This window comes from Scyliorhinus torazame, chromosome 18, assembly GCF_047496885.1.
Source record: "Scyliorhinus torazame isolate Kashiwa2021f chromosome 18, sScyTor2.1, whole genome shotgun sequence".
Lineage (NCBI taxonomy): Eukaryota > Metazoa > Chordata > Chondrichthyes > Carcharhiniformes > Scyliorhinidae > Scyliorhinus > Scyliorhinus torazame.
The window spans coordinates 131,985,340-132,007,481 of record NC_092724.1 but is presented as its reverse complement, the minus strand read 5'-3'; the positions used below and the strand labels follow the sequence as shown (position 1 = coordinate 132,007,481).

Here is a 22,142-nt window from a genome sequence, read left to right as displayed (position 1 = left end):
GGGAGCAAAGACTTCATGGTGAAGCAGTTGAGGAACAGTGGAGAACCTTCCGAGCGATCTTTCACAGTGTTCAGAAAAGGTTCATACTGACAAAAAAGAAAGACGGTAGAAAGGGGAAAAATCGACCGTGGATATCTAAGGAGGTGAGGGAGAGTATCAAATTGAAGGAAAAAACATACAAAGTGGCAAAAATTAGTGGGATATTAGAGGACTGGGAAGTCTTTAGGGGACAACAGAAAGCTACTAAAAAAGCTATAAAGAAGAGTCAGGTAGACTATGAAAGTAAACTGGCTCAGAACATAAAAGCAGATCGTAAAAGCTTCTACAAATATATAAGACAAAAAAGAGTGGCTAAGGTAAATATTGGTCCTTTGGAAGATGAGAAGGGAGATTTAATAATAGGAGACGGGGAAATGGCTGAGGAGCTGAACAGGTTTTTTGGGTCAGTCTTCACAGTGGAGGACACAAATAACATGCCAGTGACTGATGGAAATAAAGATATGATAGGTGAGGACCTTAAGATGATTGTAATCACTAAGGAGGCAGTATTGGGCAAGCTAATGGGGCTAAAGGTAGACAAGTCTCCTGGCCCTGATGGGATGCATCCCAGAGTGTTAAAAGAGATGGCTCAGGTAATTGTAAACGCCCTAGTGATAATTTATCAAAATTCACTAGACTCTGGGGTGGTCCCAGAGGATTGGAAAGTAGCAAACGTGACACCACTGTTTAAAAAAGGAGGTCGGCAGAAAGCGGGTAATTATAGGCCGGTAAGCTTAACTTCGGTTGTAGGGAAAATGCTGGAATCTATCATTAAGGAGGAAATAGCGGGGCACCTGGAGAGAAATTGTCCCATAGGGCAGACGCAGCATGGGTTCACAAAGGGTAGGTCGAGTCTGACTAATTTGGTAGAATTTTTTGAGGATGTTACCAGTGCAGTAGCTAACGGGGAGCCAATGGATGTGGTATATCTGGATTTCCAGAAAGCTTTTGACAATGTGCCACACAAAAGGTTGCTGCATAAACTAAAGATGCATGGCATTGAGGGTAAAGTGGTAGCATGGGTAGAGGATTGGTTAACGAACAGAAAGCAGAGAGTGGGGATAAATGGGTCTTTCTCTGGTTGGCAACCTGTAACTAGTGGGGTCCCTCAAGGATCAGTGTTGGGCCCGCAGTTGTTCACAATTTACATAGACGATTTGGAGTTGGGGACCAAGTGCAATGTGTCAAAGTTTGCAGACGACACTAAGATGAGTGGTAAAGCAAAAAGTGCAGAGGATACCGGAAGTCTGCAGAAGGATTTGGATAGGTTAGGTGAATGGGCTAGGGTCTGGCAGATGGAATTCAATGTTGCCAAGTGTGAGGCTATCCATTTTGGGAGGAATAACAGCAGAATGGATTATTATTTAAACGGTAAGATGTTAAAACATGCTGCTGTGCAGAGGGACCTGGGTGTGCTGGTGCACGAGTCGCAAAAAGTTGGTGTGCAGGTGCAACAGGTGATTAAGAAGGCTAATCGAGTTTTGTCTTTCGTCGCTAGAGGGATGGAGTTCAAGACTAGGGAGGTTATGCTGCAATTGTATAGGGTGTTGGTGAGGCCGCATCTGGAGTATTGTATTCAGTTTTGGTCTCCTTACCCGAGAAAGGGCATATTGGCACTGGAGGGAGTGCAGAGGAGATTCACTAGGTTGATCCCAGAGTTGAGGGGATTAGATTATGATGAGAGGTTGAGTAGACTGGGACTGTACTCATTGGAGTTAAGAAAGATGCGGGGGGATCTTATTGAAACATATAAAATTATGAAGGGAATAGATAGGATAGATGCAGGCAGGTTGTTTCCACTGGTCGGGGAAAGCAGAACTAGGGGGCATAGCCTCAAAATAAGGGGAAGTAGATTTAGGACGGAGTGTAGGAGGAACTTCTTCACCCAAAGGGTTGTGAATCTCTGGAATTCCTTGCCCAGTGAAGCAGTTGAGGCTCCTTTAAACGTTTTTAAGAAAAAGATAGATACCTTTCTAAAGAATAAAGGGATTCGGGGATATGGTGTACGGGCCGGAGAGTGGAGCTGAGTCCACAAAGATCAGCCATGATCTCATTAAATGGCGGAGCAGGCTCGAGGGGCCAGATGGCCTACTCCTGTTCCTAGTTCTTATGTTCTTATGTGATTTAAATAAAAGGGGAAAACATTTGCGTCGGCACAGCTTGTAGGTCAGATTTTACAATAATTAAAAATCTTCCATGCTTATGAAAGATTAATTTCCTGAAGTGTCAACAACTTTATTATAGTTCCTCTGGTCCCACGTGGGACAGTGGGTCAGAACAAAAAAGATTGCACAGGACCAGGGCTGCTGGTGAAGCCTAGTTGCCCATCGTATTGTTTACAGCTTTAATTAATACAAAGTTCTTCAGGACTTACCACACTTAGCGCGGTGGAAATAATAATTGTAATGTTTCTCACATTATTGCAGAAAAGCTAATGAGTAAAGTGATTGTGCTGACTTAACAGTAATTAAATACTTTTGCACCCAAATATATGCGGTGAGTTTGTCTGCCTTAATAATAATATTTAATCTTAATAATATGCCTTGGGAGGATGCTGGATTTTTCACTTGGGAGAGCCCATTTTATCTCTATCAGGTGAGCACTAAGCCAGTTTGAATTAAGATGGTGACCATCCTTTAGTTATTTTTAAACGTTATCGGAGTCTCTGCTGGTTAGACCCAAACAGTGATGTGGCATTTCTTTTTAATTAGAGTCACTGAGTAATTTATAGCACCCCCTCCTCCCCCTCCTCCCCCTCCCCCTAAGGCCCAGGGGCAAACCCTGACCTGGAATGCTGCAGCCCCTTGACCACGCCATTGCATTTGAATTCAATCTCTCTAATAAGTTGGAAATTAATGCAAATGAGGGTTAATGATATTCTCGCCATGTTTGGGCACGATTGAGAACTCTCCATTGGGAGCGAGCTGGTTAGATAGCAAACTGACTTGTATCCGGCGTGAATCTCTATTTTGGCCTTTCCCGCTATTTACCTGGTGCGCCCGGATCCGCGTTGGGCGTAAAAGATACATGGGCTCGAAAACAAGCCCAGTGCACCTGCCATTTTCAAGCTGATGCCGAGGCCCTCGGCCATGGTCGTCACAGACTGAGCCATGTCTTGGGCACCAGCACTCAAGACGCTGATGTCGTGGTCATGGTTTTCTACTGCGGTCACCACCCTAGCAGCGTTGTCCTCGATGCCACACATTGTTGGCGTCATCTCCAGCACCCGTAGCCTTTGGAACTCCTCCAATCGGCTCTGCACACACTGGAATGTTGCTCCTGAATCTCACAGCTCTGTCCCATCATCTGCATCTGCTCTGGGATAACATTCTCGGCATCTGAATAGGACTCAGTTGCGTCCTGGGATCCAGCAGACCTCCGATTTCTGACTCCCTTCGATGTTCCTGCCTCCACCTGATCTGAATCAGCAACTGTGTAGTGCTCACTTGATTGCTTCAGAAGCCTGTCCACTAATGTCACCCACCGAGGTGCATGTCTCTGCGCTGGTGGAAGGTGGAGATGATAGCTATGATTCCTTGACAGTGGTCTCCTTGGTGCTTTCGTCTGAGGCGATCTCTTTGGTGGTGGTGGCGCAGGCGATGAGACGATGACTCCAGATGGCCCGTCCCCATCAGATGAAGATGCTGCGAGACAATGGACATGTGGTCAGTGAGAGGGAAGGATCACTTTGTCCGACATTAAAATAACTCACTTGAGACAGGTCATCTGTGTGAGGAGGCAGTGGATCCTCACCTCAGTGTTGCAGGCCAAATCGCTGTCAGTGACTTCTCTCTCTCCTCGGTCAACCCACAATCTCCAGGGCCAGTTCTTCATAGGGGATCAGGACCCCCCATTTTGTCCCTTTCCCGCTTATTATGGGCAATCTTCTCCTGCGGGGACAAAAAGAGGGCATTGTGAGCCACACACTTGATGGGTTAGGGCGGGGTCTACAGTAGATAGCTTTTGTGTGGACACTACACTTGGACTTGAAGGGGTTGAGCTGGTAGGTGCCAGTGGGTACTGAGGAGCAAGCATGTAGATCGAATGTTGGAAGGGTGCGAGGTGTCCGCCAGTGATTTCTGGGGGGTGGGGAGGGGGGATTTGAGGAATGACAGGTGGAACTGATGCCAAGAGAGAGGTGGTAACTTACCCTTCTCGCTTAGTAGAGGTCATTGGTCTTCTGACATTGGACTGCATGCATGGACAGCTGCTGCCACTGCCTCCCAGATGGTATTGGTGACCTTGCTGCTCATCCTCCAACCCCCTCGGGGGACCAGGATGTCCCATCTCGCATCTACAGCGTCGTGAAACCTAGCCTGGTTGGCAAACCCATGCAAAGAGCTGGTCTGTGCACTGCCATGTTTGTATGTTGCCTGGGAGTGAGTGGTGAGGGAGCATTTAAAAGCAGCTCCCTCTTGTGACCAGCAAGACACTAAGGCACGAGTCTGTCGAATCAGACTGCAAGTCAGCCAGTGATGGCAAAAAGCTCGTGGGGACTCATTTCTGGCACTAAATGCCGTTAAATACGAGCTGCGATCTCACCAACGCGGCCATCGAGAAACACTTCGCCAATCACATCCAAATAGTGACACTTAGAAATGTTTCCATTAAATTGGACGCCCCTGGTGTCCTATTTTGCAATTCTAAATGTGTCACACAAATCAACAGCCTGGAGGGTGATGCTTCCAGCATTAATTAAAGGGATAAGAGCTCTCGGTGTGTCACTGGTTTATTTATTTGGACTGTCAGTGTGCTGCTTTTGAGCTTTGGTTCCTTGAACTGAAATCATTGTTTCTGAAAGCATTTGGTGAGTCAGCAGAGAAGTCTTGGACAGAAGCAGTTGGCCAACGTCCGATTGGTTTCAATGAACCTGGTGCCGGAGGCTGAGAAGGATGTGACTGGCACATGGAGCTGCAGAATGCAGAGGCAGGAGGAGTACAGCTAACAGAAGGCCTATCCCACAGGAATATATAGACCCAGACACTCTTAGCTGCAGTTCACCAAGGAGCAGTGTGTGAGGAAGATGTGCTTTACCAGGGAGGTAGTGACAGTGCTCCATCACCCACTGCTGCACCTGCAGCAGCTCCCCCTACAAAGTCACCGAAACCTCAGATATTACACCTCCGGGTCATTCCAGTCTGCCATAGGTGACATCTGCAATCTCAGCCAATCAGCTGTTCAAGTCAGCAATTGCTGTTTGCCAAAGCCAGTGAGATGGATTCTCCGGTCCCCCAGCCGCGCATTTCTCAGCGACGCGCCGTTCGCCGGCAGCAGGATCCTCTCTTCCTGCCTCTTGTCAATGGGATTTCTCATTGAAGCCACCCCATGCCGCTGGGAAATCCGAGGGAGGGATCCCCTGCCAGTGGGCAAACAGAATCCCAACGGCCAGAGAATTCCGGCCAGTGTCTTTGTTTCCTTCCCTCTTGAATGAAATGATGCAGGAAGACGAGGCTCTGAGCTGTGCCAGGATTGCAGGCGTCCCCTCCAAGTGCAGAGCGCCATCTACCACTCCATGTTAGCATATCGAAACAGTTGGGGAGCAGGCTATAAGAGGTCGAGAAAGATCTCAGAAGCACCATGGGCGTCATTCTCCGCCGGCGGGAGTCTCCGTTTTGCCGGCGCCCGGGGGTTTCCCGACGGCGTGGGGCTGCCCCACAATGGGAAACCCTGTTGACTGCCCGGCGTAACGGAGAATCCCGCCGGCGGGTCGGGGCAGAAATGTGGCGGGGCGGGATGGAGAATTTCGCTCCATGTTTTTCTTCAAGCTTATGTAGCTGCACGAAATGAGGGAGCCCAGGGCTTGGCTGGTCTCAGTAAATGCATCCTTGCAAAATGCTATTACAGATGCCAGGGAGCTGACTGCTCCATGGTAAACTGCAATAATACAGGATTGTCACCTCCTCCACTTTCTCCAACATGGTGTGTAGTCCCTGGCTATGCAGGGCACTACACCTGACGATTCCTGTTTACGAAAGCTGGGCCTTAGCAGTCTAAAACAAAAGTGTGCAAAGTGAAGTTTCCTGGTGAATGGTGGTCCTGGTTGTGCTCCCATCCTACCTTTTTGTGTTTGTACATCTCTGCTCAGCCATCAGTTAATCTTGACTCCACTCAAAGGTCACAAAGTAAGTTTCTGAGATGTTGCTTGCCATCCTAAAAATGACTGTTGTTGGGTCGAAGACTTAATTAGAACAAACAGCAAGAGGCCAGGCGCTTTCCACAGATGGAGTGAATGTAAAATTGAAAAAAGAGTCAATTTCAGCTCATTTTTAACCGCCTGGTAATTAGTTTCATCTGAGATTAGAGGAGTTCCTTTCACAATTCCTCAGATATGCAGCATTTTATGCACATATGCAGCAACATCTGGCTATCCCCCAAGATTTGCCTGGTAAGTGGGAAAATGAGATTTGATCCACACAAGTGCAAAGGCAATGTCGATCTTCAACAAGAGGGACCCTAACCACCTCCCTTCGGCATTTAGTGGTAGAACCATTGCCAAGTTCCCACCAATTTGGGGCAGCACAGTGGCACACTGGCTAGCACTGCTGTCTCACAGCGCCAGAGACCCGGGTTCAATTCCGGCCTTGCCGGACTGTGTGGAGTCTGCACGTTCTCCTTGTGTCTGTGTGTGTTTCCTCTGGCTGCTCCGCTTTACTCCTACAGTCCAAAGATGTACAGGTTAGGTGGATTGGCCGTGCTAAAATTGCCCCGCACTCTCCAGAGATGTGCAGATTAGGTAGGGTTATGGGGATAGGGGAGGGGAGTGGGCCTAGGTAGGGTGCTCTTTCATCGGGTCGGTGCAGACTCGATGGGCCAAAAGGCCTCCTGCACTGTAGCAATTCTGTTTTATGGATTCTATTAACAGCTTGGGGGTATCCATGAACCAGAAAATCAACTGCACTAGTTGCATAAAAGGAGAAGCTACTGAAGCCGGTCAGAAGCTGGGTATTCTATGGCAAGTGACTCCCCTCTGACTCCACAAAGCCTCCCCACTACCTACAAGGTACAAGTCAGGAGCGCAGTAGAATATTTAGCACTTGCCTTGATGGATGCAACTGGAACACAGAGAAGTTCAACACCACCCAGGAGAAAACAGTACATTATCATCCACTCTTCTGTTACCAATGTATCCTAGCTTCAGTGTATACTGTCTACAGGATGCAATAAGCACCTCCCCAAAGCTCCAACAACAGCACCTCAGAAACCTACAACCTCCACCGCCTGGAAAGATAAGAGCAGCAGACATATGGGAACACTACCACCTCCACATTCCTCCTCAGGTCACGCACCATATTTACTGGGCACATATTGTTACCTCTTTATCCACGGGTCAAAATCCTGCACTTAAACGGCATTGCGGAAGCACCTTCATCACACAGACGTCAAGGAGAAGGCTCACCACCACCTTCTCAAGGTAAACTAGGGATTGGCTAAAACATCTGCCCAGCTGGTTACACCCATATCCCACCTGTGACTGAATATTTCTTTTTTTACAAGAAGCTGTCGCACAACATCAATGGTGCATAGAACCAGGAAATCAAAGGGAAAGGGGGATGAATACGGACTGAGAGAATGAAGGAAAGAACAGACGTGATGTCGTTGAAACTTCAAATACTAATAGATTTTATGTAAAGATATTAAGTTTTGACAGTTTTTTAAAAAGTTGTTGATAGCTAGTGAAAGATTGCATTTAGAGTGAGTAGGCCTTACTGGTTTGCAATAGACCATAATGTGTTGAGTTGCTGCATCTAAATGAACGTTACTGAGGATTTCCATTTGCAAAGGTGAGAATCGGGGTCGTTAATAAACTGCATAAATGTGAATCTAAATGCATCATGCGTATGAATTGCAAAACTATATACTTAGACAGAAATCACCATTATTGTCATGCACTTAGGCTTGCACAGGAACTGTTTGGGGAAATTGTGGCTTTTATAAATCACATTTAAAATAGAAAATGTCTCATCTGTTTTGTCCAGTCAATTTAACAGACTTTATTCGCTACAACAATATAGAACAATCCAAGATTAATTTGCGGGGGAAAATTTGAAGGTTATGTCCACTCAAATTTGATTTGTGTTGTTTTAATCATTTTTTTAACCAAAACCATTTAAATGTTACAGATTATCAATGATTATGAAAGGCACAGCCTAGAGTATCTGTCCAGGCATCCCATGTACCAGGTCTATGTTTCCACCAACTTTACCAGATTGTTTAGAAAAGTAGATGACAATAGTGTATAAAATACTTTTCTCAAACAGTATCCTCTCTCACTCCCTCCCTGTTTCACTTGTTCTTATTTCTTGTTTGTTGCTATCACCCTCAGGTCCTCTTTCTTTGCCTCTTGCTTCTTGGTATTAGGGGCTACCAGTGAAACCTGAATTCAAAGCAGTTTTATTTTATTTCCAAGTGGGCATCAGTTCACAGCACAGGAAGATGTTTCAACGCAAAACAGCAGTCTGAGATATGAGACCAATAAATAGATCATGGAACTTGGATTGTCACTTAGATACAATGGAGAACGTTCCTTTGAGGTGGGATTGAAGTTCATTGCAAGGGGAACTGGGCATATATTACAAACCCGTTCTTGGCACACTCTGCAGCATAATACTGTGCCTGGGACCAATGTAAAGACCGGAACCTTTCTTTAGACTGTCATTTCTCATCTGTATAACTGCCAAAATTACACACGGTGAATTGCAGTGTGTAATATTTGTTAATGAATGAATTAACATGAAACTACTTTGTCTGCTGTTTTAACAGAAGGATGGCTGCAATTACTTTAATGCTTTTGTTAAAATAGGAGGCAAGGCAATTATAGATACCTGGGCAGCTTGTAACTAATTCATGGGTTCAAACACTGGCTTAAACCACAGGATAAAACTCTTTTAACAGTTTCATAAAATTCATCTGTAGATTATAGCTTATAGCATTCATTCTAATACCTTGTTATTTTACACTATTATATATCATGATTAATATACACTATTTTAGTTTGAAATGAGCTGTGTTTTCTACAGAATGCACAGAGAGCGTACAGCAAGTTCCTGGGACCCACACAAGCTCTTACAGACCTTTCTGAAATAATTAATACGGGATTATTATTTCACATGACTGAATAGAGACAATTCCAAGGTTCTTGAGTTTTCTTGTGGTCGACTGCAGGTTATGCAGCACATTATAGCTCACTCCAAGAGGATCCTATTAATTCCTGAATGTGATTTGTTTCATTGTTTAATCGCAGGTAAACAATGCAACAGCCAGAGTAATGACGAACAAAAAGACCCCCAATCAATACACAAATGGTAAGGTAATCAGCAGCTGCTGACAATGAATCAGTTATTTCTGTGGCGATTGTTTTTGATACATCAATATTAATGGTATATACAATTAAATTGTGACTTAAAAAGCAATCCTAAATAAGGAGCCTCCTCAATGAAAGGTTCAATTAGGGCCAAGTTTCCCCTTTTGAATTGGCCCCAGACTGCACAAAGAAATAGCATTTACATATGGGGCAGGCATGAAACAACCTTTGTGGATTCTTTCTGTCTTTATTGAGTTGAATGAATCAGGAAAGCGCAGTAGGAACATGAATGCTTGCTTGGAAGTGCGCAGAAGTTCAATTATTCCTTTTTGCCCGATGAACTCAGGAAATGCCTGCGATGAGAGACCAAGAGCTCCCTCTGTTATATCAAATTGAACATGAATATCTGACGCAAGTGTACAAGGACAATATACAGATCTGAACAATAGTATATTTGTTTCCACATAGGCAGATTTATAGGTTTTCAGTTTCAATTGTACTATTTTAAACCTGCAAGACGTTGTTGCAGCAGCATTTAAAACTGCACTGCTCCTCATTTGATGCTCTCTGACCAACACATTATTCAGTGTTCGGTATCATCCAGCTCGCAGAGCAGTGCATCCAAGCACCTGCAGAGATGTGGAAGATCAGACGACAGAAAGTATATTTTCATAGCAATTTTATAGAACAGAATGAGAGCATTGGTTGTAACAAAAGAGGTCTCAGAATTTGTGCGTGTGGCCTCTAAGATCTTTCAGCAACTCCTAAGAAACTGTCAATGCCTCCTTAAAATTGTGACAGCAACATCGAACAGCCCTTTTCCGAGTTCGGAGTCTGGACTCTTTTTCTAGTTAATACACAATGGAAAAAATAGTCATTGTGTATTACATCTTGAATTTTAATGCTTTTTATTTCCCGGTATGATGATTTCTACTGGGGCAGCATGGTTGTGCAGTGGTTAGCACTGCTGCCTCGTGGCGCCAAGGATCCAGGTTCAATCCTGGGTCACTGTCCGTGTGGAGTTTACACATTCTTTCCCTGTTTGCATGGCTCTTACCCCACAAAGATGTGCAGGGTAGGTGGATTGGCCACACTAAATTGCCACTTCATTGGAAAAAAAAAATTAAAAATGTAAATGATGATTTTGACTGAGTTTAGTATCTAGAATGGAAATCTCTCTCAATTTTGACTAACAAGTCTTTGAATTGAGCAATATCTTCTTCCAAATGCAAGCGGTTGAACAACAGTCTGTTCCCCTTCATTACACTGAGATTTGTTTGAATTCGCAAGGAGAATGCTTTTTTGCTGTGCACTTCTCTGAGAGAACGATGCCTGTATAATCAATGTCTCGGTTTCACAATACTGAGGGGTTTGAGTCCCTACTCCAAACCCTATGGCACCTCTCAATGTCGGGAAATTGCCAAATCTTCAACAGTGTAACTGGAGCTGGACGGAGCAGGTGTCAACCACAATTGACAGAGATCTAGAGGAGCCAGTCATGCAGTACACAGTCTCACTGCTGAAGCAAGTCAGCATGGAGTAAGCCAAAATGAAATCAATGAAAGGGGGCCGATTAAATGCTGATTGAATTATGCCTGATGTTAAGGGACTTTTTCTTCTTCACAGTTGCCAGGCCCTCTGGCAAGAAATCATAAGCTGCTGCAAACAAATTGTCCTTTCTTGAACTTTTGTGACTGTTTCTCTCCAATCATTTTCATGAATATATACATCTTGTTTCTATTGCTATACTTGACAGATTGACAGTACAAGATGCTGTTAAAATTCATTCGCATTTTCTACCAAAAGTATGCCGATTGCACTCTGGGAGATATTTTAGCAGATCTATCTAAAATTCCCCTCTACATACTTCATTACGCTACTCCACCAGTTTGAAATACATGGGTTAAATCAACAACTAAAGTAGCAGAGTAATAAGAGAATGAATTAAGTGTTTGCACATCAGTATCCCATTGTGTGATTTTATCCAAATGTATTTCATAAGTAGTTGGTGAATTAGATCAATTGTCCAGATTTCCCCTATAATAATGTAAAGACATTTTTAAAAATGAGATACTTGTTTTTCCGCAATTGGATGTTAATAATTGTTTCAGTGTTTTTTTTACGGAGGAGGAGGTTTGAAGTGCATTCAGCTCCAATTAATTAGGGAAAATATTCTAGGCTTTAAAGTAAGATCATTCCATATCTGACCCTCCAAATGAGGATCTCTTATAACTCTGGACCTTGCAACCACTGGACTCGTCATCTCAGTTCTAGACCTATATAATTAGGAAACTTCTCAATGCCACCAGCGTTAACCAGTGTTTAAGGAACCTTTCAACAGGAAAAGTTGAATATAAAAAGAGGGCATGTTCTTCCTCATTGTTAATCAATAAGCCAAAACATTTTTTCTAAATTAATTCAAAAAAGACCATTTTGGGATTGTGACTTCAGATTTGTTGCTTGGCCCTGGTTAGATCCATTTAACTTTATCCAAATAACAAAAATGTGTGAATTAGAACGTCAAAAGCTGAATGTCAAGTTCTCAATGACTTAACTTGTAGTAAGCTACAAACAAAGAACAAAGAAAAACACAGCAGAGGAACAGGCCCTTCGGCCCTCCAAGCCCGTGCCGACCATGCTGCCCAATTAAACTACAATCTTCTACACTTCCTGGGTCCGTATCCCTCTATTCCCATCCTACTCATGTATTTGTCAAGATGCCCCTTAAATGTCACTATCGTCCCTGCTTCCACCACCTCCTCCGGCAGCAAGTTCCAGGCACCCACTATCCTCTGTGTAAAAGAAAACTTGCCTCGTACATCTACTCTAAACCTTGCCCCTTGCACCTTAAACCTATGCCCCCTAGTAATTGTCCCTTCTACCCTGGGGAAAAGCCTCTGACTATCCACTCTGTCTATGCCCCTCATAATTTTGTAGACCTCTATCAGGTCGCCCCTCAACCTCCGTCGTTCCAGTGAGAACATACCGAGTTTATTCAACCGCTCCTCATAGCTAATGGCCTCCATACTAGGCAACATCCTGGTAAATCTCTTCTGCACCCTCTCTAAAGCCTCCACATCCTTCTGGTAGTGTGACGACCAGAATTGAACACTACACTCCAAGTGTGGCCGAACTAAGATTCTATACAGCTGCAACATGACTTGCCAATTCTTATACTCAGTGCCCCAGCCAATGAAGGCAAGCATGCCGTATGCCTTCTTGACTACCTTCTCCACCTGTGTTGCCCTTTTCAGTGACCTGTGGACCTGTACACCTAGATCTTTCTGACTGTCAATACTCTTGAGGATTCTACCATTCACTGTATATTCCATACCTGCATTAGACCTTCCAAAATGCATTACCTCACATTTGTCCGGATTAAACTCCATCTGCCATCTCTCCGCCCAAGTCTCCAGACAATCTAAATCCTGCTGTATCCTCAGACAGTCCTCATCGCTATCCGCAATTCCACCAACCTTTGTGTCGTCTGCAAACTTACTAATCAGGCCAGTTACATTTTCCTCCAAATCATTTATATGTACTACGAACAGCAAAGGTCCCAGCACTGATCCCTGTGGAATACCACTAGCCACAGCCCTCCAGTTAGAAAAGTACCCTTCCATTGCTACTCTCTGCCTTCTATGACTTAGCCAGTTCTGTATCCACCTTGCCAGCTCACCCCTGATCCCGTGTGACTTCACCTTTTGTACCAGTCTACCGTGAGGGACCTTGTCAAAGGCCTTACTGAAGTCCATATAGACAACAGCCACTGCCGTACCTGCATCAATCATCTTTGTGTCCTCTTCGAAAAACTCTTATCAAGTTAGTGAGACACGATCTCCCCTTCACAAAACCATGCTGCCTCTCACTAATACGTCTATTTGCTTCCAAATGGGAGTCGTTCCTGTCTTGAAGAATTCTCTTCAGTAATTTCCCTACCACTGACGGAAGTTTCCTGGATTATCCTTGCTACCTTCTTAAATAAAGGAACAACATTGGCTATTCTCCAGTCCTCCGGGACATCACCTGAAGACAGCGAGGATCCAAAGATTTCTGTCAAGGCCTCAGCAATTTCCTCTCTAGCCTCCTTCAGTATTCTGGGGTAGATCCCATCAGGCCCTGGGGACTTATCGACCTTAATATTTTTCAAGACGCCCAACACCTCGTCTTTTTGGATCTCAATGTGACCCAGGCAATCTACACACCCTTCTCCAGACTCAACATCCACCAATTCCTTCTCTTTGGTGAATACTGATGCAAAGTATTAATTTAGTACCTCGCCATTTCCTCCGGCTACCTTATATTTATTTTGTTGTCATTAATTTGTAGGAAGAATTGATCTTCATGTAGCATCATGAGGACAATATTCTCAAAGTAATATGATTAACATTATTGCAGTGTAGAAAAAAAAAAGTCAATTTGAAAATTCCAGGCCCATTTCAGAAACTTTAGTCTTCATTTTGACCATGAATAAGTTAACGTTGCAGTGGCGGGAAATGGTGCTGTTGATATCAGAATGTCGATGGTTGGTAAATAAAAATGTAATCTTAACCAAGAGCTGGTCTTAAATGGGTTTGATTTTAAAATTGAACCAAACAATAATTACCAATAGACACAAAAGGGTGTTTTAATTCTGCCTAGGTTACTAGCCTGAAAAAGGTCAGCTGAAAGAATAGATGCAGAAAGTCTGTTCATTTCATTGAATGGTTAGGATTTGCACATCGTCAGCTAATTACAATCAGAAGCATATTAGCCTGGTTGGATGTCATATGTAACAGGGCGGTTAAACGGTTTCAGATTGTAGTTGAAACAGCAAGACCTTCCTTGGTTTGAGCATTGTTACAGACAATAGCCACTTCTTTTGTTTCTCATCATGAAACTAAGTTTCCTTTTTCAATTAAAATCCAAGTACAATCATGTGTGGACACTACATTGCATACCATTGTGTCTACTTGGGGAGTTGAAAGCCATCTGTAAATTAACAACTTGATTAAAATAACACACACAGGAATTTAACACCAATGTGTTAGCCAGTGCATGAAAAATTGCGCACAGAGGAACTTTAACATATATTTTCGGAATTGTGACCATATGCCCTTTATTTCACCAGTGAGTTTTGTGTTAGGAACAGTTTTCCTTTCAAATGCAATTAACTGTTTGATTGTACAATGGTATCAATGATTTTTTTTAATTGGTCAAATTTAGTTCCCAACTAGAATTCTGCCTGCCCTCAGAACCTACATTCTTGGAATATCAGCCTGGATTTTCCAATCAGCATTATTTTCAATGTATTAACATTTTTATTATGTATCCAAATTTAGAGTACCAATTCATTTTTTTCTCAATTAAGGGGCAATTTAGCGTGGCCAATCCACTTACCCTGTACATTTTTGGGTTGTGGGGGTGAGACCCACGCAGACGCGGGGAGAATGTGCAAACTCCACACAGACAGTGACCCAGAGCCGGGATCGAACCCGGGTCCTCAGCGCCGTGAGACAGCAGTGCTAACCACTGCGCCACCCTGCTGCCCTCCAATGTATTAGCATTAACCTCAATTGCACAATTGCAAAATTCAGGCCATCAAGTCACGGCTTGCTCTCAAAAAATATTGAAATATTTGGGGCTTTTCATTTGTGTTAAATTTAAAATGTTAATTTCTTGTTAAGTAAGAGCTGTTTTTCTGTCACACGTTCCACTGTTACAATGGGAGGAGGGAGGTTTGCTGTGTATTCTATTTGTGAAGGAGGGATTTAAGATTTTGCTCTTGGGTCAAATTGACAATGTGTAAGTAGTCAGAACTGGAGAGCACAACCAGGCAATAGGTCATCTATTAAGCACTGAAATAACTTTGTGTTATTTATCAGCTCTTAAGTAGCTGTGTTTATCCACATGTGTCATACAAATATTGCCTCATGACAAATAATCTTCCCATATTTGTTTGCACCCTTTCATCTTGTCAATGGGGTCTCCTGTTAAACTAACCTTTCTGGATGCATGGATGATTCTACATAAATAATATATTCCAATAAATAAATACAAGTGCGAATTTAAAACTCTGCTGTAATTCCCGGTCCATTGTGTACGGGAGTGGTTCCTAAAGCTGTGAGTGAAGATGAGTGCTGGAGTTTAGCTGTGATGAATGAAGTTTGCTGATGCAAAGCTGTTTCACATCAGACCTGTCTCTTCTTTCAGGGTGGAAATTAAATCCAGTCGTCGGAGCTGTCTACGGCCCAGAGTTTTATGCAGGTAAATAATTTTACAAGTCAGGAAATAAGTGAAAGCAATAAAGAAAACTTCAGGATAGCTGTGTGAAAAGGGGACACAGAATGATTGAAATGAAAGCAGGTGACAGAAAGGGCTCATTTTTCATTTTTATTTCCTTTTCCTGATGCTGTACCAAATCATCTTTAATGGATACTTGCCTTCATTTCAAAGCAAGGCGGACTGTCGAGCTCACTTGATTAATTTACCACAAATCTTTTCTCTCCCCTAACCATAGTACTGCAGTTTGCCAAGTCTAAACGCTACCATATGTTTTGTATTCCCTGGAGAGGCAGTACATAGCTGTCTTTGCCTGGCCACATTCCTTGGAATATATTCGCAAATAATTATCGAAGGATTTAATATACTTTCAAAAGGAATAAACTGGATAGACAGTAATTAATCACTGTTTATCAACAGGCGCTCTGTACTGGAGTTCAGTCCTATCAGTCACCGCAAATCCAGTACCAATGACGGGCAAGTCTCCCTCCATTCATCCCCAGGCTTAGTTTTATTATAGTCAAATCTGTTTCACCACAATGACAAATGGAGCCGTAACCTGTTTAAAGAGACTCACTCCCTTTCTTGCTGCCCTGAATCGTCCAATCTTCTGCCCAATATTTCACATAAATATCTTCTTGTTTTGCTTACTCCTCACAGTGAGAAATTGATTAAAAAAACTCGAGTGCAGCTTTCAAACCTGCTGCAACCGGCATCCAATGATCTCCTTTGTCGATTTCCAGACCGTTCCATGAATTCAGAATTAAGCAGCAAGGGATCACAGCTTCCTGGGGGTGCTTTGAAACTGGGGCTATCAGAGAGCAGCAATGTTTAAATTATATTTAACCCTTATCCAGCTGTATAAATAGGAGACCTGCTGAGTGGAAAACATGGATTAAAGAGTGGGGTATGGCAGCCTCTTTTCAAATCACTCTACTCCATTCTTGTAGAAGTTAACAAGGAAAGCATTTTAAGACCAAGTAAGCTGACACAAAAAGAGACTATTCCTTCCTTCCTAGCAGTCTTTAGTACAATAGGTAAAAGCCATTAAAAGGTGATGGTTGTAAATCTAAAGCCACATAGCCTTGTACTTGCTTATTTGGTTTTAACGTGATATATCAGTGGGACGAAACCTTTCTGTCAGAGTGTGTCAATCAAAGTGCCATCCATTGTGAGGAGCATCCACCTTGCACAGCAAATGCCAAGTTGACAAACTCGTTTGTGTGCTCCTGTTACTGACCTCCGACCTCTATCATATTTTGGTTAGCCAAAACCAGGGTGGACGGACCAGGAACAGTGGTGCACAATATCTCCTGAAAAAAGGATTTCCACTTTGAAATTCTCCAGTCATGTGAGTCACACGTGTATCACTTTGCGACACTTTGACGTGAAGCGCATCTATGGGGCGGGATTCTCTGCTCCCCACTGCCATAAGACCATAAGACATAGGAGCAGAATTAGGCCACTCAGCCCATCAAGTCTGCTCTGCCATTCAATCATGGCTGATATTTTTCTCATCCCCATTCTCCTGCCTTCCCCCCCCCCCCATAACCCCTGATCCTCTTATTAATCAAGAACCTATCTATCTCTGTGACTTGGCCTCCACAGCCTTCTGCGGCAAAGAGTTCCACAGATTCAACACCCTCTGGCTGAACAAATTCCTCCTAATCTCTGTTTTAAAGGATCGTCCCTTTAGTCTGAGATGGTGTCCTCTGGTTCTAGTTTTTCCTACAAGTGGAAACATCCTCTCCCCCGTCCACTCTATCCAGGCCTCTCTGTATCCTGTAAGTTTCAATAAGATCCCCACCTCATCCTTCTAAACTCCAAGGAGTACAGACCCAGAGTCCTCAACCGCCAGTGTCGGGAGTCCCAATCGGGCGGAGAATCCCGCATCGGGGTAGAAATGGGGTCGGCGCCGAGCAGCAAACCCATCCCTAGACTCTGATCCTGCCCCACCCGCCATAGTGGGCTTCCCGTCCCGCGCCAGGAATGTGCAAGCGGCTTCTTTGCATTCATTTGAATGCGATTAACAGGTTGAAAGCCCAACTCTCCATCCCCCCCCCACCCCAGTTATGCTCCACCCCTCCCAACCGAAAGTCACACGGGCGTGATTTGGTGCAAGTATTACTGGCGCCAGTAATTACCTTTATCATTGTCTTCTGACTTGCTGGGGGGGGGATGCCTGGAGCTCTCAGACTAGCGGGGACTGACTTGGTGGTAAGGTTATGGACTCGGGGTATCCCCTCTGGGATCAGGGTGCCTTGGCTGAACCTCCCATTGCTGCTGTAAAAGTCAAGCAACTCACTCCTTCGGTGTTACAGGCTCGTGACTGATTAAACTGTTGACTGCTGCCAGTCTCCTTGGAATGCTTAGAGGTCTCCTGATCATGTAGAGATCCATCTAACCCACCCATTGGAAACCTTAATGTATCAGCCGTACAATCACAGGGGTGGATGTGGCCATGCCCAATCACCAGACCAGCAGGTGTTGGGAGTTCTCATTGCACTCCTTGGATGCACAGCTCCACAGCTGGGGATTAACAGAGCTACATCTACACGAAGGACATATCAATCGATAGCTGCTGGAACCCTCCCTGGCACATAGCCCCTCTCATCAGCCAACCCACTCCTAAGGATCAGGCAATTTGCCCAGGCCCTGCAGGTCAAACACACCCCATTGGTGTCACACAATAGGAGTAGATGGATCCCAGAGTCTTCCAGAAAATTGAACAGCTCTCTATTACAACCTCTGTTATACCCAGATTCCAATCACACTGCAGCCAAGATCCCAACAAAAGGGATAGATCCCACAGTGACGCCCATCTGTAGATCATGCCCACACCCCAGTCTCATAGCATAGAGCCACATGCTCGCAAAGTAGGAACATCTCCACTCCACAACCAGCTGCCACCATGGAGGCTCACTCAGTGAGGACACCTGCAGTGGATCCCACTGGGAAAACCAGGACAGGAGCTACAAGAGCCCATTGCTGACTTGTTGTGGAAGCTACTGGTACCACATTTGGCAGGGAGAGGTGGTGAGGATAGAGGCTTTGGACATCAAAGGCCGCGTGCAAGTCACCGACCGGGACAGGGCTGCAGTGTTAAGTACATGGTCTAGAAGGGGGAGTGGGGGGGACGGACTGGTGAGAGTAGTTGAGCAGTCAAACGCAGGATGACCATGTCATTTGGAGGGTTTGGATGGTCAAAGAAAGCATCACTTTGCTGACAGTCTGTTTCTCCCCCCTCCCAGAAATGGAATTTGGAACTCAGCCTGCCGTGCTAGCTATCTACATGGCCGCTGCTGCCACCGTGATTGCACAGTGGAATCAGCGCCAGGGCCAGCCCAGGAAAGACCCTGCATGACAGGAGCCTGCCCCAGAACAGCAGGAGCCAGCCGGTGAGGCTCAGGTGCCGGCCTGCCAGCAGGCTGGGGAGGAGGTATAAAGGTGGCGCCACTCAAGCCACGTTTTTTACCGTCGGCGCTCGTCCTTAGGAGCTGCTGTCAACTCTGTCTCACCAAGAAGACCGTGCGACACCTGTGCCAGATGGCGGTGGACCTGGCACCGCAAAGGCCAAGAGGATGACAGCAGCTCCCGGTGGCCATTATGTTGATGACTGACCTCAACCTCTATGCCTCTTGCTCGCTCCAGGACTCCAGCGGGGACATGTGCGCGATTTCACAAACGTCTGCGCACAGGTGCATCGGAGATGCCACGGATGCTCTATCTGCCCACGGCAGCGATCTACATCCACTTTAACCAGGACTAGGTCCACCAGGATGCCTGGGCTCTTGGATTTACTGCCATTGCTGGCATGCTTCAGGTCCAGGGGGTTATTGATGGCACATAGATGTTGCCCTCAGAACACCCCGTGGACAGGAGGCATCCTTCATTAGCAGGAAGGGGTTCCTCTCTCCGAAATTTCAGTTGGTGTGTAACCACCAGCTGCACATTATGCACGGCTGCGCACAATACCCAGGCAGCACGCATGACGCATCCACCCTGGTGCAGCTCGAGGTTCTTGGCACCTTTTGAGGTGTATCCTCGGGTGAGGAGTTGGCTAGTGGGTGACAAGGCGTACCTGCTGAGGTCATGCCTGATGACGCATATGCGGAGGCCCCAGACCCAGGTGGAGAACCAGTATAACAACGCTCACTTAGCAACCAGGAACTTCGTCAATCGGTGCATCGGCGTCCTCAAGATGCACATTCGCAGCCTGGACCGCTCTGGTGGGGCGTTCCAATATAACCCCCAGAGGGTCGCGTGCATTATAGTGGCCTACTGAATCCTGCACAACATCGCGCAGCAGTGGGGCGACATGCTGGAGGAGTGAGAAGATCGACAGACCTCATCGGACGTGGACAGAGCAAAGCAGCACATCCACAAACCTTCATTCGCTCCATCTTTGACACACAGTAGCAGCTGTATGTACCATCTACAGGATGCACTGCAGGAACTTATCACGGCTCCTTAGACAGTACCTTCCAAACTCACGACCACTAACATCTATAAGGACAAGGGCAGCAGATATCTGGGAACACCACTACTTGAAGGTTCCCCTCTAAGTCACTCAGCATCCTGACTTGGAAATACATCACCGTTCTTTCACTGTCGTAGAGTCAAAATCCTGGAACTCCCTCCCTGACAACACAGTGGGTGAAATGAAGAGGTTAAAGAACGCAGCTACCACCACCTCCTCAAGAGCAATTAGGGATGAACAATATATGTTGGCTTAGCCAGCGACACCTAAATCCCATGAATGAATAAAAACAAAATGTTTGCACGCCTACTTAAAGGGGCACACTTACGAGCAGCCTGGCGAGGCAGTCTTGGGTTGTTGCGCAGTGACGCAACTGACTGAGAACATTGACCCAAGTTGAGAACAACTTAATGCAACACAGTCCAATATTTGAATCTTTATTGATATCCATTGCCCAGCTATACAATGACTGATCTTGCTAAACCATTGAGGGATTTGCATTATTGAAAGATTAACAAAATGTTCGGAGCAATGATTTATGTGCATTATATTCTCAGTAAATTAGCCCAGCTAATACACAATACATTAAAAGTGCATTGCAGAGCATGTCTTTCTGTTCTACTGATGTCAGCCATCTTCCATGGAACAATACCAGATCAAATGTGTGACTGATTCGGAGAGAAGATGATTAATCCACTATTTAATCTTCTGTTGATTAGCATTTTAATTGAATAATCAGTACAGCTGTGATAGCTCATTCACTTGTTATTGGTTGCAGTGATATAATTGTGATTGAGAGCGTTCCCTTCCATATAATTTCTACACTGAATATAGATAATCCAAACTATGAATGAAAATGTCTGCAATAATAAGTCCCTAACAATAGGATAGAGCATAGAGTTGAAATGCCCTGCCAATGTAGTACAGCGACTAATGGTGTTGTTTGGCATCTGTCCAGATAATTCAGCTACACTGACTAACATTACCTCTGCTGCACAGACGAGGATGTACAAGCTGCAAGTGCTCATTTCTCTGGGTTGCTCCAAAGCAGGAAGCACCACTGCACATTTGCATGCACATACGTTGCGTGTATTCTTATGCACACAGTACTGCTCGGAGAATGGAAGGTCAGATTGCCCCAACACAATTAGTTAGTATCCTGGCCGTATATTTATCTACCAACTCGTCTTGTGCCAGAAGGAAATATAATCCGTGATTGATGTGAACGACATGATATTCCATGGTCAAGAAGTGTATTGAATTCTGGGTTGGCAGCTCGTTATGGTGTGAGGCTAGAACTGAGACAGCATTATTCCATTCTCTCGATCACTGCCACAGGAGGCAATGCAGTTCTGACCACTTTGATTTTAGCCCGGCACTGACATTTTCATGGCAGATTTACACTGCTATGATTGGTGTAAATGCCCTCACATTATAAGCACTAAGCATCAATAGGAAAAGGAATGATATTCGCTGAGCGTGAAGGTTAGTGTTGTGGGCATGTCCCTTTCTCAGCTTTTACATTTTCAGAGATGACCAAATTCATTATTGCGCAGTGTCAACAATGATTGCTTTTATTCCCAGAGAAAAGCTGTGCGACTCATTACAGATTTAATTATGCCAAGTTTCTTCTGTTGCCACAAGGCTTCATAAGGAACAGAACTTCCCTCCACATTCACAAAGCAAACAATGGCCAGAGGCAAGGGTTCCTAACTATCTTGGTGTTTCTAACCCTCAGGCTGAAGTGGGATCCAGTGTAGAGGTGGTAGCCAGCATGCTGACTGAGAAGTTGGCCTGCTGAATTCCATGTGGAGATACGTGATGATCAGCTGTCTTGCTCAGAGAGCTCCAGGCCTGAACATGAAAGGGCAGCCTGGGAATACCAAAGGCAGATTTCCCATTGGCACGGGCCAAGCAGATACCAAAAAGAGGAACTGGTGGTGGAGCTCCATGCTACGACATGCCATCATACAGATGACACAAACTCTGGCAATGCCAGTGCTGGAGGAGACAAGCTGGTGCGATTCCCATGTCCCCAGGATCATCACCTGAAGATTTTGA

General features: G+C 44.9%; 1 protein-coding gene across 26 annotated transcripts in view; it reads left to right on the top strand.

The window, feature by feature from the left end:
- The window catches only part of LOC140395507 (RNA binding protein fox-1 homolog 3-like), a 513,254-nt gene that overhangs the window by 428,991 nt on the left and 62,121 nt on the right, over positions 1–22,142 (top strand). For all 26 annotated transcript variants that reach the window (XR_011936222.1, XR_011936221.1, XR_011936219.1 and 23 more), the window contains 2 exons: positions 9,281–9,341; positions 15,533–15,586. Coding sequence is in view for 18 of the 26 variants with exons in the window: in XM_072483384.1 (XP_072339485.1) it covers positions 9,281–9,341; positions 15,533–15,586 (115 nt within the window). In the remaining 8 variants the exon portion in view is untranslated. The remainder of the gene's footprint in view (positions 1–9,280; positions 9,342–15,532; positions 15,587–22,142) is intronic.